A 17,279-nucleotide genomic window follows, 5' to 3' on the forward strand; every position below is an offset into this window, starting at 1 on the left:
TTTGATACAACATCCCCTTCTTCTGTTACCTCAGCTACAAGCACTGTTAGAAAAACAGCAACACTTTTCAGCTGAGCCCCAACACTTCAGTCTTATCTGGACTTCAGCCTCATTCACCGCTGAAGTGATTTAAGCAAGGCAGAGATACGGGTTTACATAGCTCATATCTCTCCATTTACATTTTTATCTCGCTTGACACAGATAAGTGGAGGGTTGGTGTCTGTCATTGTGATGTGAGCCCGAGGCTGAAGTCCAGCTGTGATTGGGCAGGAGAGTTTGTGTGAACGGACCTGCAGTCGACAGCCCTGTTTACATTCTGGTGCTTTTCATTCATTAAGTGTACTAACACAGCAGGAGCGTGGGAGAAGATCTGGGTACAGAGGACACCATATCTCTACTCTCTCGCCTCTTCACTGAAGGTAAGACCTTTCTCAGTGCGGTTTTGTTGTGTGCTCTTCATTAATCCTAAAGAAGCTCACAGTACTGTATCATTACAAACACTGTTGGTCTGACAAAGGAAAGTGAAGGATGAAGTGTGTGAGTCGCTGGCTGCCGGCAGTGGCCCTGCTGCTGCTCAGTGTGGCCGGAGTTGACATGGAGCATCTCCAAGCTGAGAACCTGGATCTCCTTCCCCCAAATGAGCACAACCTGGTCCTGAATCGTGGAATGAGAGGTATTTATTCATGTAAACTTTCACTTTCAGTTTGATGTTTCTTGTGCTTTTTTACCTCAATAATGTACTTTGTCTGGGATTTTGAAATGCCCATATTTGTGCTGAATTTTCAGAACAAGCTGACCAAATTGGTTCAGTGTGTCCAGTGATTGCTTTTAAATGTTGAATCACCTTTATCTTAGATTAAAAGCTGTAGGTCAAAATCCAGCCTGTAGATCCAAATTGTTTTGTGACTCATTGATGATAAGTGTCACGTGAGGTGATTTGTGTATCTTCCTGAGATAGTTTGTCAGACAGTTGTTTCACAATTGATCAAGGTTTACCATATTTACCTGGGAGACATTGAGAAACTGTTGTTGCGCTGTTGCCATCAATATAATGACTAATTCCTGGCATTGCTGTTCACCACAGTTCAACATTACCACAGGGGGTGCTAAAGTAGCACTTAAATTGGAATTTTTTTTTTCATACAGTACACAGAGTGGTTGCAAATGAAAAGTTCAACATTTTAGACATTTTGGATATTTGATTTGTTTCCAAGCATATGATGAGAAGGTTAATACCACTGTAATGCTTGTACAGTGGATATGCAGCCTGTTATCTTAGCTTAGCACTAGGGCTGCCCCCGTCTAAGAGTTTTCCTAGTCGACCAATACTCGTCATTAGTCGACTAGTCACCCGTATGTTTACGATATTCATTTAATTATTAAATGATACAATGGTTTGAGTTCAAGGTGTGAGAAAGAATAGTATCAGTAACATTGCTAACACTGTGCTACATTGCAGAGAAATACAAAACCGTACTAATGAACCTTCATTAATATAAGCATATATTTTATCTACAAGTGCACGTCACACACTGAGCGAGCCGCCTGTCAATGACGCTGTGGGCTAATGGGCATGTAGCTACTGACATGTTTCAGATGATACGTCATGTTTGTAGTTGACCAATGAAGATGAGTTTGTCCTTCACCTTCTCAAAATGATCCCACACTTTGGATTTCCTGCCCGATATCTTATTAACTAGCCTGTGGAATAACTAGCAAGTGCCAGACCTGTAAATCAGGGGCGGTACACAGGCCGTGTCTTTAACCACCTGGAAAACGCAAGGTCGGGTGCTGGGCACTTCTCTTATGCCTTTTTTGTGCCAGCTTTCAAGAGCGCAGCAGCAGGTTGCATCTGAGAGTTTTAAGCAACCTAAACAAGCACCATTTCACTTTTTTTATTTTTTTTTCTGCGACTAAGTGACCAATGAAATCTTGCCAACTAATAACCATACTGGTCGACTAACGTTTGGTCGACTGTTAGGGGGCAGCCGTACTTAGCACAAAGAGTAGAAACAGGGGAAATAGCTATACTGGCTCTGTCTGGCCAAGGGGAACAAAATCCAGATCTGTGTACCAGCAGCCCTAACACTCAACACGTAAAGCGTTACATCTCAGTAGTTAATCAGATACTAGAGCTTTTTTAACATGATAATGTCCAGAAGTTAGCCTACTGCGCTAAGTCACAGCCTACACCACATAACCTCCCTTAAAAGTGTCATTTCTACACTTTGGTTTTGTATATGGATTAAACAAACAAATTATCATGTTTTAACATTGACCGAGATGCTCATAGGTGGATTTTGTTAGATTTGGATAGATTTAGATTAGCTATTTCTCACTGTTTCCAGTCTTTGTGCAAAGCTAAGCTAAAGGTCTCCTGGCTGTTTATATTCAACAGACAGACAAGAGGGTGGCAACAAAGCATATAAGTGTAGCCTGTGTTCCAAAATGTCTTGTAGTATTCATTTAGAAAAGAGAAATGTAGTTGTGATTACTTTGAGATTATTGAATTTCAATGGAAATAGCTGTAAATATGTCAATTTGCCCGACAGTGCTGCCCAGAGACTGCCACGAAATGCTGATGACCTCTTCAGGCCAGGCCAGAGACGGGGTGTACCTGATCCAACCAGGTGACTCCCCCATCGTGGCCTACTGTGCCATGCAAGAGGGAGGCTGGACTGTGGTGCAGCATATCACCGTCAATAGCAGCGTGAATTTCGATCGCACCTGGGTCGAGTATAAGCACGGCTTCGGGGCTGTAACTGGTGATCACTGGCTCGGGAACGAATACCTTCATCAGCTCACCCGCGGCCCCGGGCGCTATAAACTGGGAGTAAAACTAGTGGACCGAGATGCCGTCACCAAGACGGGAGAGTATGATCCATTCCTGGTGGAGGATGAATCATCAGCGTACAGGCTGAGGCTGGGGTTGTTCCAGGGCACAGCTATAGACGCTCTGACTCTGGACACAGAGAACTACCTGCATGACAACCAGAGATTCACCACTAAAGACAGAGACAATGACAACTACTTCCAAAACTGTGCTAAACTGGAGTTTCAGGGGGTGCCGGGAGGAGGTTGGTGGTATGACGCCTGTGCTGGTGCCAACCTCAACCGCAGAAATGTCATTTACTGGCAGAAGGACTGCAACAAGGAGCGACTTTGCAAGTATGCATGGATGATGGTGAGACCATCAGACACAGTTAAACTGGTTCAAAGCAGAGACTGCAAGAAGGATGAGCTGTAAGGACACGGGATTTCTAAGACTCTACGATGCTGGGTTTGGCAACTAAGGCCAAGAGGTTAGGGGGTTACATCAGTAACCTCCTAATAGCAATTAAACTGGACATTAAATTCACCACATTTTATTCAGAAATGCATGAACATGTTCACAAAATACTGAAAAGAACAAAACAAAACAAAAAAAGAATTACTAACTCTGAACACAGTATAAAAACGCAGTACGGTTTAGCTCTAGCTTTGTTTCCATCGATCAACAGGTCAACACATGAAGCAAAGCATCTCGTCAGTCCCCAAATTGCAAGTGCAGATTTCTGCTTCATCACAGTTACAAAAAAGTGTTTCATGACATTATAGCTTATGACATATGTAACATTTTTTTTTTATCTGCATGTCATCTCTCATCCAGTGTTTACACAAAGGAACATTTCACAAACAGCATTTTATTTGCCACAGCACATTACAAGTTTGCCAGAAATACAATGAAGATATGACGACATACTGATTTAGCTACAGTAATTCCAAGAAAACAAATACTGTATTTCAATGCTCAAAGAAAGAGAAAATATCCTGAGGATGAAGACTAATAAACAGATTATAAGAAACAAAGTGTACTCTTAAATCTTCCGCGCTGTTCCCATTGTAAACACAGACATTATTTAGTTTGTCACGTAGGTTGAGTGAAATAAGTCTTTTAGTTTGTAAGGGTTGTAGGGTAGGCCTGTTGTTTGGAGTTATTATGGATTTTTGTAGTTTGTAGTAATTGATAGAAATCTTTATTTTCCATGAACATTTTGCAGGACAGAAAATGCAGATGTGAAAACAAAGCTGAATTGATATTCACTTGTCTGACAAATGCAGCCAAGTCGCCAAAGAAAAGTGTTGGCATTGTATGTTTCTGCAAACCACAAGTACGTTACATTTGCTTATTTCAGACGTATCATTTCAAAAGTAATATGTCTAAAGTAACGTAATATATATGAGCTGACTTTGTCATTGGGAGTTGGGGAGTACAGTATGGAGGGTGGCATGTCGCCTAGGTGAGATGCCTGCCAAGCTGCAGACCACTGTTAAAGACCATTTATTCATTCTTTTTCTGTAACCGCTTATCCTGTCAGGGGTCGTGGGGATGCTGGAGCCTATCCCAGCTGACATCGGGCAAGAGGCAAGGTACACCCTGGACAGATCGCCAGACTATCACAGGGCTGACACACAGAGACAGACAAGTATTCATGCTCACATTCACACCTACAATCAATTTAGAGTCACCAATTGACCTGCATGTCTTTGGACTGTTGGAGGAAGCTGGAGTACCCAGAGAAAGCCCAAAACTGGTTGTGTTTTAGCAAATCATTCCTTTGTTTCCATCATCTTTTTAGGCTCCAAACATGAGAATTTCATCTTGACTTGTCAGCAGGGAAAGTGCCACAAAATGCAGTTGTTTTTTACCAAAACATCGCTGCTTTTCCTGCTGGGATTGTGCACCAAAACTGGGTATTTCAAGCCAAAACACGATCTTTTCTGAACCATAACCAATCATTTTTTGTGCCTGAACCTAACCAAACATTTACGAAAACATAAATTATCGGCGTATCTGCTACATCATATTGTACAAATGTCACATATCTTGCCAAAACATACAATGCCAACATTTTCTCTAGCGACTGAACTGGACTAAATGACAATGGCACGTGTGAGAAGGCTTTCATTATCATCAAGTTACAATCTTGACTTCGCAAGCAGGTTCTGACATCAGGACGACACATATTAGCCCTTTAAAATAAATTTGCAGTTCCAAAATGTGCATCCTCAATACAAACACAATACTCACAGAATCAAACTGCATGTGTTGTGACATTTTGGGGGAGAATAATGGCAATTTAAACCAGTGCACAGTATTGGGATGGAGCAATTTTATCATGCTCCAGATATAAAACTGTGCATCTTGAATACTGATACACTACAAAATGAAATCATCTGTGTGTTAATCTGGGTCATATCCTGCATAAGAGCATTAATTTCTAGGGAGAATACTGTTTTTTAAAATATATTTTAGAATCTATTTACAGTGTCGCTGATTATGTTGGGACAATTTTATAATGTTCTTTCGTTTCCAAAGTCTGAGCAGTAATTAATATACACTACAGCAGGCCTACTGATTAATGAGCAACATTAGAAAATGTACCAGCTCCTTAATATAGTATTTTTTTTAACCTTTAATAATGTGTAGAATTCAAGTTCATGAAGCCAAGATCATCAATACAAACATATAATTTACAGCCACCATCATACACCACCTTAAAAAAATAACAGTTCATGTGAGTTTGGAGCTGACCACAGGGTTTTGTCCATACCAGTAAAGTTTCTCCTCGATCCTTTTCTTCTTCCACTGGCAAAGTAAGAGCATACGGAAGGTCTTTTGGAAAGTCTTGTTACAAAGGGCGTAGCACATGGGGTTGACGGTGCTGTTGACGTAGCACAGCCAGTATCCCAGATGCCACAGTGAGAGGGGAATGCAGTCTGAGCAGAAGGTGGATATAAGTACCATGATGTTATAAGGCGTCCATGTTAGGATGAAGGCAAGCAAGATGGCGCTGAGAGTCTGAGCTGCCTTCCTCTCCTTGATCAGCACCATCCTCTTCCTCTTGGTGATCTGGTTCTTCAGCGTGGCGTCTATGGGCTTAGATGTGGAGGAGGTGGACGGGACGCTCATGGACTCAGCCGAGGAGAACGTTGACGAAGCCATTTTGGTGTCTCCGTTCTTGCTGTGGTGCTCCACGTGAGTGTCTTTGGCCACCGGCTTGAACTTGTAGGACACACACTTGCTGCTCTTCTGAGAGTTGCTTTTGGGTGGCGTCTGGAAGAAGCTGTCTTCATCGTAGCTGCTGAGCTGCTCACTCTCACTGCCAACTCCGCTCTTGATGGTCTCACAAGCCTGGTTCCTGAAGGAGGGCTGGAAGCCCCCTGGAGACACAGGCCTGTCCTCATCCTCGGAGGAGGCGTAACTGTTGAAGGTGGTCAGCTGACCAGCTTTGGACCACTCATCATTGGTGGTGGCTGCTGATTTGGCCGCATTGCTTCTGCTGGAGGACGACCAAGAGGCTTGATTCCTGTCATGTGAAGCCGACCTTAATTTACAGCTAAAACAGGATCTGATAATGGTCTTCTGAGGCTGGGGGACCCCAGGCTCTGTGGGATAGTTAATCCCCTGCAGCTCTGCCAGATCTTTGGTCCTCTTCTCTGTCTCCTTGTAGATTCGACAGTATAGGATTGTCATGACTGATACTGGGATATAAAAGGCAGCAATCGCTGTCCCAAAGGTTATCACAGGCTCGGAGAAAAACTGGATCTGGCATTGCCGCTCAGGGACAGTCCTTTTTCCTACAAAGTACTGCCAGCAGAGAATAGGTGGGGCCCACAGAATAAGCGACACCAGCCAGGCCAAACCAATCATGATCCCAGCACGTTTGGGAGTCCGCTTGGCTCTGTAGGTCAGAGGTCTGGTGATGGAAAAATATCTGTCAAAGCTGATCACCAACAGATTCATGACTGAGGCGTTACTGGCTACATAGTCCAACGCTAACCACAGGTCACAGGCAAGGTTCCCTAAGGCCCAGTAGCCCATCAATATATAAGACGTATACAGATTCATGGAGAACACACCGATGATGAGGTCAGCAGCTGCCAGACTCAGCAGGTAGTAATTATTCACTGTCTTCAGCTGGCTGTTGACCTTAAAGGACAGCATCACCAGAACATTCCCCACAATGGTGATGAGGCTGACTATAGCCGACACAGTCGCGATGGTGATCACCTCCCAGAGACTGTGGGTGACCAGGTGGATATCCATTGTGCTGGTATTTACAGTAGAGTTCAGTACGCTCTCTCCTTCCATGGTCGTCTGATGTTTAGTAGCATCCAACCATGACAAGAGGGTTTGGAGTTTTCATTTTCATGAAGATCTCCTGATGAGAAAAGAAAGACAAGGTTTTCATTTATGCCTTTAAAAAAGTTCCACTCATGGCCACTAGATGGTATCAATTCAGCATGTTAAGCATCACATATTCACACTAGGCTTCACACTAAGGAGGAAAATACACAAGATTAATTTACTCTAAAAGTCAGATCTGTGTTTGTCATTCATTCTTAACAGAATATAGCATTTATTTCAGTGAATTACATTTGGTATTGAAGGCATTGTTTTTTTCTATTTTCTGTCAGTTGCATCTACTGGAAAAATGCCATTAAGCCATTGTATTTCACGCAGCTCACACAATTAGATCATGTGAGTATACCCATGTGGAGTGTTTTAGGCAATCTCTGAAAACATCTGTGGCACATTTCAAAAATCCAGGTCATTACATAATATTATTCCTTGTTTTAAATCTGTGCTGTTATATTAATAGTGCGTAAACTCAATTTTAAGTTCACTAAGATGGACATTTCTTGATGAAAATATGACAAATAATTCTGGTTTATGACAAAACTGAAATCAACCAAATAGCAAATGATAGTGATTTAGGTTTTTTTGGTCTGCAAAGCCTAAAATATCCATAGTCCATAAATCTGTAAATGCAGCAGTCATTGCAATGTATCTGCTTAACTGGTCAATCTGTTTAGAGATAGTAAAACCATAAGAGTGCTGATCTGTTCATTCTTCATATAAACTTGGCACTGTGCAAAATCATTGGAAAGTGAAGCCTCTCCCAGCATGCCCCAGGCAACATAAATTGGAAATACCCAAGAAGGGATACCACATGTACAGCCATGAGCAACTTCCAGTTCACCTGACCTGCATGTTTTTGGACTATGGGAGGAAAATGGACTGCCTGGAGCTTGAGTAAATCAAGGTACGTATCGATGACAGGTCATCATGGTTGCTATATCATTATGAACAGCTGCATATTACCACTTAATGAAATTTTCACTGATGGCCACGCAAGTCATCGTACGTAAACAGCTGCATCCTCTGTGGATATATAAGCAGTAGCAATGACAAGGACTTTATTCGTTCCTCCTGTCAGTCAAATATGACATCATCATTTCTCCTGAAATACTGTAAGAAGAAATCATGACTTGAATCTTTCACATAAGGGTGAAAACCAAATTTGTTGCACTCTAAGGGAGCGAGTGGTGCACATTCAGCCATGAAATTTGTTGAGTGTATAAAATGTCAGATGCAGTCTGTGCCCAACTTTAGGGTTGAGGAAACACAGAAATCTGAAACAGGTCAAACTCACTGCCTGCTAATTTGTCAGCCCTGCATCAAATTCCTTATATATATATATATATATATATGTGTGTGTGTGTGTGTGTGTGTGTGTGTGTGTGTATATATATATATATATATATCTTACTATATATTGACGAATACTCTGTGTCTGTCTGTGTGTCTATTCCATATATTTCTCCTCACTGACTTGGTCAATCCATGTGAAATTTGGCTCAATTGGCCAAAGGGGGGCGCTATAGCAACCGATTGAAATTGCAAACTTTGAATAGGCATATCTCATGCCCCGTATGTCGTAGAGACATGAAACTTTGCACAGAGACACCTCTCCTCGTGAGGAACAAATCTGCCCCAAGAACCCATAACTTCTGGTTATACAGATTTTCTGCCTTTTTGAATTTTTTGAAAAACAACAAATCGATCTCTTCCTAGGCAGTTTGACCGAGCTGCATGAAACTCTGTGAACATAATCTAGGGACCAATATCTAAAGTTCCCTCTTGGCAAAAGTTGGAAAACTTACTAAAACTGAGCTTCTATAAGGCAAAGAATATTGGGGAGGGCGTGGCTCGTCACATAAAGGTGTATAACATCTCACGGGTTTCACCCATCACCACGCAACTTTGTAGGCATATGACCACACATAATCTGAGGGGACCTCTCCATTATTGATCCCATCAAACAAAATGGGGGCACTAGAGAGCTAATTTCTTATCTAGATCTAACCACAGGAAAGCATAATAAAATTTCCAAATGGAAATGTATTGAGTTTCTTCTCCCAATGGCCATATTTCACAGGCATTAATGCTGGTACCAAACAAAACTACATACATTACAGAACATTACAGTGGGAGCAATGGTAGTGTTCTAGTAATGCATAGGTGTCTCGTGTTAAGTCTGATCTTTGGGGTTTATTGAAGTCAAGCCATCTTGACCATATACTGGTGAATTTATCTTCCTGTATTGTGAGGGAATATGTCAACTTTTTCCATTGTATATATTTGATAAACTATGTCTATCCAATCTTCAATCGAGGGAGCCTGGGGCCTCAGTCACTTTTGAGTAATGGCTTTTATACATGCAGCCAGCAGCAGAGTTTTCAAAAGGATTCAAACTTTGGAGTTTATCTCCTGTGGAATATTGCATAGATATAAAACATCAAACATGAAGGGGATATTGGATCTGAACACCATCTCTGCAGTGTATATTTCAGAGTGATGGCAATAAACAATCAAATAAGCAAACATAGTTTTGTGTGTAGAGCCACACAATTCCCTAGACCTGCAATATACTTGCTTCTCTGCAGCACTTTTAAATTACAGAGACATTTTCAGTTAGCAGAGCCTGTGTGGTCATTTCAGCATGTGGAAACATTCAGGTAACTTTCTGTCTACCACAGAGGTATTTGCATACAATGCAGTACATCAAGTCTCTGTACTTTCCTATCAAAGTTTGGAGCACTAGTCACCCAGGCACACATGGTTCAAGCACTGTTCTTGGGGATAACTAGTCACATAGGTGCTCACTGATGAGCCAGATAGTTTCAAGAAGGTACAGCACTCAAACGTAACTACAAACCCTGCACCAGTAGAGGGCAGCAAACACCCTCCACACATGGAAACCCACAGCACACACGGCCCCCCCACTCTCAGGTTACAGCGTGTTGTGTGTGCTTATTTCATCCCCAGGTGCTGGACGCACCAATCGATAGTGGTTGAGGGGCTATCCATACCATACTGGATCTGTGTCCTCGAAAGAAGCCCAGGGGAAATTTCTTCGGCTTGATGCTTTGCCTTTCATGACCTACAAATGCATGCCGGTGCCATGTGGTCTTGCTCCCGCCTTGAGGGTTTTTATCCAATGTGTTGAAGCAGCATTAAATCCCCTGCGTTTGAGTACATTTATGTGGATGATTATATTCTATGGGGAAAACACAGATTTGTACCCATTCAGATTATACAGCAATAGAGCGTGAGGTTAGTCGCTGTGTCAGTCACGCTGTTCCACACCATCAGTTCAGATAATAAGTTGTTACTTCGTGACTCCTCACTCAGGAAATACCTCAGCCAACTGGGCATTGGTATTCTCAGTTGTGCCACTTGCTCTGCCTCAAACTGGGGAATTTCAGTGCCATGTTACAATCATGCATCTGCGCCCTGCCGTGCAAGACCTTCCAAGACTTTAATCTCCAAAATCATGACTCACTGTAGAAATGATCAGTGGCCTAGACCCCCATCGGGGAGGCAGAGACCGTTTGAGGCTCTCAGTGTGGAGCAACAGTGAAGTTCAAGAAAGTTTGCCTCCACGTAGAGAATCCTCCATGTGGTTTGTGGCAATTGAACCTCCGGGCCTTCAGGCAGAGCTGGAAAATGAGCGTGGAAAGGCTGGCACACATGTCAGAGAAACAGCTTTACTTTAGGTTCCTAAATGTTGCTCTGGCTCTGTTACAAATGATGATATATGATGATGTATTTCATCCTGCAGGTTCTCTGTAGCATTTGGCGTGAGATAAAAGTTGGCTGAAGATAAAGCTGGATGAACATTTTTACGATTGCTTTATTTTCTCCAAGCCAAATCTGCTGAATGACAATTCTGCTTCTTTCCCTTGTGTCTCATACCAGAAAGATCTCTCCTCCTTCTGTTCTCTCTACTGAGGAGCTCCTCCTGACATGCACCATAATTTCAGCCCACAATGCAATGCTTTGGACGTAATAACTACCCGGTATTTGAGAAATTACTTCCTCACTCATTGGCATTCGTTTGACAGTGCCAGGTTAGCAGGAGTGCCAGCAGCAGCCTGAGGCCCACACAAATAACATTCCAGTCACTGAGGGGGTCCTCCTGCAGGACTTGGATTGTCCCTCATCTTGTTGTAAAATGGCATTTCATATCACATCACTCAAATCCCTACACCGTTACACAGTTTAGTGTTGGAGGTGACATGAATCCAACCACAGAATTCTCAGCTATTTCCTGGAATTCACAAACCATCATTTTATTCTTAACGTTACATTAAACCCTCATAATGTGGTAAAATGGTACATTAGCTTCTAAAGCTATGGGGTTTTTTTTTGTTTCCACTTGGGAAGAATGAAGTCAAACCCTGTATGACAGTTTTAGCGTTGCTAATCTTGGTCGAACGCCCCACCTCTTTGCTCCTCAATGAATGAATGAACTTTGGTGATCCCCTGACATTCCTAACAGCTTCAGCTTTGCTTTGTTTAGTGCTAATTAGCACATTTTAGCATGCTAACAAGCTAAACTAAGATATTCACGCTTAACAGAAGAACCTTAGCAGTATTGCTGTGAGCACGTTAGCATCCTGACCATAAAGTGTATACTGGTGGACGTAGCCACCGTGACATCTCCCATTGCTTTGTGTGCAACTGTTTTTAAGCCTTGAGTTTGGCATTTTGACGGTTGCCATCATGGTTTCCTGGTGTCGAAGTGACCAGGGGTGGATCTGACTGGGACTCAGAGGACACCGTGGAAGCAATTTGTCAAACCCAAGTAGCCTCCCCTAGAGCAAACTTGGCTTTATCAATCTATTTTACTCAGAATGGGACCATAACTTACAAAATAAACATCATGCTGTATTGAAGCAGATTAAGTCTCAGTACCCATCAGCTATCATCTGCTGATGATAAGCCTCTGGGGACAACGGCAAATAGAAATCCAGTGTAGCTCGGTTATCTGGTGCAAAACTTCCTCTTCCGTGTGCAGCTTATTGTTTACATTTTGATTACCAACTTAAGGGAAGGTCCAGACAACATTTCAGCTAATCTCTGTAAACAAGTATCTGTGTACGACTGCAGATAAATTAGGAAAAAAGCCAATTAAAATCTAAATCAGATAGCCGATGATTACAACTCTTTTGCTTTCTACACAGAGAGCCTGCAGGCAACCAAAGTCCACTCAACGTGATACTACTTGGATTACAAACGGAAACCAGAAAGCTTCTGATACCAAAATCTTCTATCGTTGCTTACAGATTCTGCACAGATAAGCAGACATCTGTTTATAGAGATTAAAGACTTCAAACTAGCAAGTGAGACCATCAACTCATTAGAGAAATGTTTACTGAGGTAATAAATGAAGTTAGAAGTAGGTTAACTTTTGTATAAACCTGTATACAGTTGGGCTGTTTTTGCAACCAGTGGAAACACCCCCTACCAGCTATTAGAACGAATGCATGTTTAAGGCACTAACACACTGGCTTCCCTGTCAGGCCCAAAGAGAACTGGATACACTGTGGAAAGGTTCCTTTATTCCTATGAAAATTGCTCAGTGGTGTATGAAGGCACAAAAAAGTTTGGCACTGCTTCCACACTGTGTGGCCCAAACACCAAGCACACTAGACTTCCACCAGCAGAGCGAGCTACTTCCAGTTTAGCACTCTGTTAACTTGAATGGAGATAAAATGATAGAATTGTGCAGCTATTATAGAATGGATCAAGTTCTGATAGTGAAACAAGTCATTGTGCAGGGCTTGTGATGCTAAAAGGTTTTTTTTGCAGATGTACAGACGTCTCTTTTGCCATGTAAGTCAATGGGAAAAAGTATTTTGGTGCCACAGGGTGTCATGTGACAATGTAATTACACTGTTTGCCTACTATAAAATGTAGCTTCAAAGCCCGGCACACTTCCTGGGGGCCTGCACGTAACCCCTTGATGCTGAAGCTAGCATGCTGACGTTAGCATGTAGCTTGGACATCAAGAACAGCCTCTAGTCTAGTTTTATTTGCATTCTTATTTTGTAGTGTTCTTAAACTGTAGGAACAAAAATCAGTCTGGCAGGGACTGAACCTAAATACACCAGGTCGTATAAATCAGTGTATAGAGCCTCTTTTTTTCTTTTCTTTTTCAGAGCAAAAACTGGACAGTCTGAACCATCACGTATTCGATGCCACAAAATTTTTTTAAAAATATAAATTACTAAATGATGGCATGCAGGCATTTGGAAAATCGAGATATTCCTGACTCACTGATGACTGTTGTGTTGCTAAGCCTACACACACACACACACACACACACACACACACACACGCGCGCATGGAATAGACTTGTTCTACCTCTTGACCTCAACAGGTAGAGCAAGTCAAGCTTGCTAATAGCTTCTAAATCGAAGCAGGAAGCTTCTTAATGGTACACTCAGAACTCAGAGTGTGGGGGTAAACATGGACTCCGCATCCCTATAAATAGTGAATATGGTCTGTTGTGGCCTCTTTCTGGACTTTTTATGGATGTTTGGTATGAAATGTGACGCACAGTGGGGAAGAGCTGCATGACGCTGTCTGGTGAGACAATAACGGGAGGGGGGCTGAAAACAAAGACAATGCTGCAGTATTTCTGGCCTGTGTATGAGGATAAAAAAATATCATATCCAGCAGCCATTACATTGAATCAGTGCCAAATAATGGTGCAAAGACATCTTGCTCTTGCTCTTACATGTATTTTTTAGGGAGTATTAGACCACCTCCTCTTGAAATATTCGGTTCATATGCATAAGTAATGGTCATTGATCCAGAGATTAACAGCACCCAATCTGTGAGTGATGACACACTAGGTAGCGCAGATCTGTCCAGAGCCTCCATACTGAGTGCAGAGGCGGACATGTTGAAGGGTGGCTTCCTGCAGGTCCTCTGGCACCTGGCCATCAGTGCTCCATACGCTGCCCCCCGCCAGGCCTCCCAGTCATACATAACCTTTTTCTACACTTTGGTTACAGCACAGCAGAAACACGAAAGCAAGTTTTGTGTGTGTGTGTGTGTGTGTGTGTGTGTGTGTGTGTGTGTTTGGCATTTGTGGAAGAAAAGGGACAGAAGATGAGAGAGACCAAGAAGAAGGAGAGCGAAAAAGAGAGGCGAGTCAAAGCAAAGGAGGCAAAGGACACCATGTGTGTCTGCGTGGTGAGTATGTATGATGTGCAAATCAGCCCAGAGCTTTTTGGCACAATAGTTTGTGCATCCTGTAGTCAGCCCACTGACCCATGGTTAAGATTCCTGCATATGTGGCGTTCCTGATGAGAACATAAAAAAATGCTTGAATCATTCTGTGTGTCAGGCATCGGAGGAGAACGAAAGAGGATTATAAATGTTCACATGTAAGATCCCAAACATGCAACCTGAAATATTTATCAGTGTGTCACTGTTGGTGACGTATAAAAAAACCCAGTAATGCAGAGCACACTTTTCTGCCTTATGTTTATTCAGTGTCTAAATGTTTTCTCCCCTGTGAGTTTAAAACAACTTAAATTACGTCTCTTCTGCGATGAGAAATGACGATCATTAGATGAATATTATGATCTGCTTATGGACACCCCGGTGGTTTTGGCAGCTGCTGAAGGGAATAAAACGATAACACTTAACGCCTCGAGGAGTTCTTTTTTATGAGCGACAACAACATTTCATTAATGCCCCATCATTTGGATAATGATCTGGCTATAAACTCATTTGTGTTCTCGTATGAGGCGTTTTATAAATATGAGTGTCTGTCGCTGTTTGAGCCTCTGGGTCGTCTGATGTTTGTTCCCAACTTGTAACACACCCAATTTTCTCTGTGCTGATGTCACATTCGCCGGTGGAAACAAGGGTAATGGTTTCAATAACCTCCATGCTGTTTATGTATTTACTTTCAGTTGATGGTGGAAGTTATGCTGAGGGTAACAAGATTACTCAAAAACACATTAAGCTACGATCTCAGTTTAATATATTTAAAATCTAGCTTGCTGGAATACTAAATGTGAAATTAGAGCAAACATTACAGTATGTCATTGCTGGACAACTCCCAAACCACCAGATAATTTCACATGAAAATGCATTTTAAGGTAAAACTGCTGGGCAAAAACAGTAAAGCCACAGGGGTGTACAATCTAGTCACGATTTTTCCTAATGTTCACAAGACCATTACTGATTCATGGTAACTTCTTCCAGATATTCAAAGAGCACCAGCACCTTTCTTCATGTGTTGCAGCACCTCACAAGATCTGTGGGGACTGGATGGACTCGTTAAAATCACGCTTCGCTGCTTTGCCGTGTTTTGTCATTTCCACTTAATCAAAGAGAGGAAGGGGGGGGGAAAGGAGGTGAGAGCCGTGTGCTTTAGCTTTTGAAGAAATATATAGATTTTTTTCTTCCCTTTTTTGAGAACGAAATAAAAAGACAAATTACAGAACAGTGCAGTTGAAATGAGGATACCATTTTGAAATGTTCAGATACTTCAAAGACAAGTCCGAAAGGAGATAGAAGGAGTAGAGAGGAGATTTAAAATTGGGTGTACTACTGATGTGCTGAGAGAAATATCAAACAAAAATATGTGGATTAGTGCATATAAAATGATATGATGCTACGTGAAAAAGCAAAACATGGAAACACACATTTCCTCAGTGTATTCAGAAATAACTCTTAGGCTTTAAAGTGTACCTGATATGTGATCAAATAAACACATATCCAGTTTAATATGGCACTTTTCTTTACGGCAAGCCTTCCAGAAGAGCAGATGCACACACATCTCTCCGGCATCACGTCCTCTGTTTCATTAAGGTAAAAGGCTACATTAAAAATACATGCTGAGACCTCTCAGACATGCACTTGTGCACACATGACGCTGTTTCCCCTCAAATCCAGGTCATGCCTTTGCGCATTAATCAAAAAGTGCATACTCAATCACTCATGACTCTCTGGAGACTGCGAAACAAGTAACTGATGTAAAGAGGATGGAAAAAACAAAAGATGAACATACTCACAGTTGACTCTGATCAAATCTCACAGTCTTCTGTGTAAGGGCAGGCTGTGTCTCCTGGTGAGAGCAAAGTTCATTGTTAATCCCTTTGTTTTGCCCGGGGAGCATTCAGGTCAAGTGTGGCACTGAGGAACAGCATCACAACACAGTTGGAGAGAGGATTGAGGTGGATGGGAAAATCCTGCTGACTTGACCCTCGCATGCCAGAGGGGTGCGGGGGGGAAAGTATGAGCACAGAGGCAGAGGAGAAAGCGGACAAAGAGCAGAAGGAGGGTGGACGCCAGGAGGCTTCGGTCATCCCTGCTCAAGAAGCGCAGAGCACAGCATCACGTTCCCCTCGGCCATCCAACGCAGGCACCGTGCATCCAGATGAGAAAAGTATCCTCAAGTTGCAGAGCATCATTCCCCAGTCATTCATAAATGAGTTGAATGTGCTCAGGAGTCAGAGAAAGAGGACAGGAGAGAACTTTTCCTGCCAGTCTGAGCTGAGCTGGATGAACTGCCTCTCAGCCAAGTTGAGGCAGAATGTCACTGAGAGGCTGCCTGACGCCTGACGCCTGAGCCAAGTCACTGCCACTGCCACACTGCTGCTGCCGCTGCTGCATCTACTCTGGCTGACAGACACAGATGTAGCTGACGTTAGCTAGCTGGGAGGAGAAATTCCCATAGGGCTGAATGGTTCATCATGTTTCGGGACAGTGAGCATGCAGCTCAGACCACAGAGTGTGAGAGGGAGGCAGGAGAGGAGAGGGGAGAAAGGGAGGCGGCTGGGTGGCTTCTAGGGGTTTGTTTTGGAAGGTGTGGGGGCGGGAGGGAGTGTGTGTGTGGAGGTGGTGGTGGTGGTGGTGGTGTTTAGTCAGAGCAGCAGAGCTAAATCCTGTTTTTGTGTGGTTACATCACATAAACCATTAATTACCTCCAATGGCATGTCCTTTGTGTGTGTTTTTTACAGGAAAGCAAGAAGAGACAGTGTTTGAACAGCGTTGTGTTGTGTGTTATCAACAAACTCATCTGCAGAGCATAAAACACCACCGCTGCCTTTGTGCTCACATGGGAGAGCTCTGACATGGC

The 17,279-nt window shown here is 42.7% G+C and overlaps 2 protein-coding genes across 2 annotated transcripts; one reads left to right on the plus strand and one right to left on the minus strand.

Moving 5' to 3' along the window:
* Positions 1 to 100: 100 nt before the first annotated feature.
* On the plus strand, positions 101 to 4,204 carry zgc:194887 (uncharacterized protein LOC571819 homolog). The gene is made up of 3 exons (XM_049595397.1): positions 101 to 419; positions 518 to 673; positions 2,553 to 4,204. The coding sequence occupies exons 2-3, from the start codon at positions 529 to 531 to the stop codon at positions 3,245 to 3,247; spliced, it is 840 nt and encodes a 279-aa protein (XP_049451354.1). The 5' UTR covers positions 101 to 419; positions 518 to 528; the 3' UTR covers positions 3,248 to 4,204.
* Positions 4,205 to 4,385: 181 nt separating this feature from the next.
* Positions 4,386 to 16,526, minus strand: chrm5a (cholinergic receptor, muscarinic 5a). The gene is made up of 2 exons (XM_049595391.1): positions 16,213 to 16,526; positions 4,386 to 7,205 (listed from the first exon to the last, which is right to left on the minus strand). Exon 2 carries the CDS (start codon positions 7,133 to 7,135, stop codon positions 5,555 to 5,557), a length of 1,581 nt encoding a protein of 526 aa, XP_049451348.1. The 5' UTR covers positions 7,136 to 7,205; positions 16,213 to 16,526; the 3' UTR covers positions 4,386 to 5,554.
* Between the last annotated feature and the right edge of the window lie 753 nt (positions 16,527 to 17,279).

Source organism: Epinephelus fuscoguttatus, linkage group LG14, assembly GCF_011397635.1.
Source record: "Epinephelus fuscoguttatus linkage group LG14, E.fuscoguttatus.final_Chr_v1".
NCBI classification, from domain to species: domain Eukaryota; kingdom Metazoa; phylum Chordata; class Actinopteri; order Perciformes; family Serranidae; genus Epinephelus; species Epinephelus fuscoguttatus.

Excerpts from the sequence above, each read along its gene's own strand:
- zgc:194887 (XM_049595397.1), top strand. The coding sequence starts at position 529 with ATGAAGTGTGTGAGTCGCTGGCTGCCGGCAGTGGCCCTGCTGCTGCTC. Across the intron at positions 674-2,552 it reads CCTGAATCGTGGAATGAGAG|TGCTGCCCAGAGACTGCCAC; the intron begins GTATTTATTCAT and ends TTTGCCCGACAG.
- chrm5a (XM_049595391.1), bottom strand. The coding sequence starts at position 7,135 with ATGGAAGGAGAGAGCGTACTGAACTCTACTGTAAATACCAGCACAATG.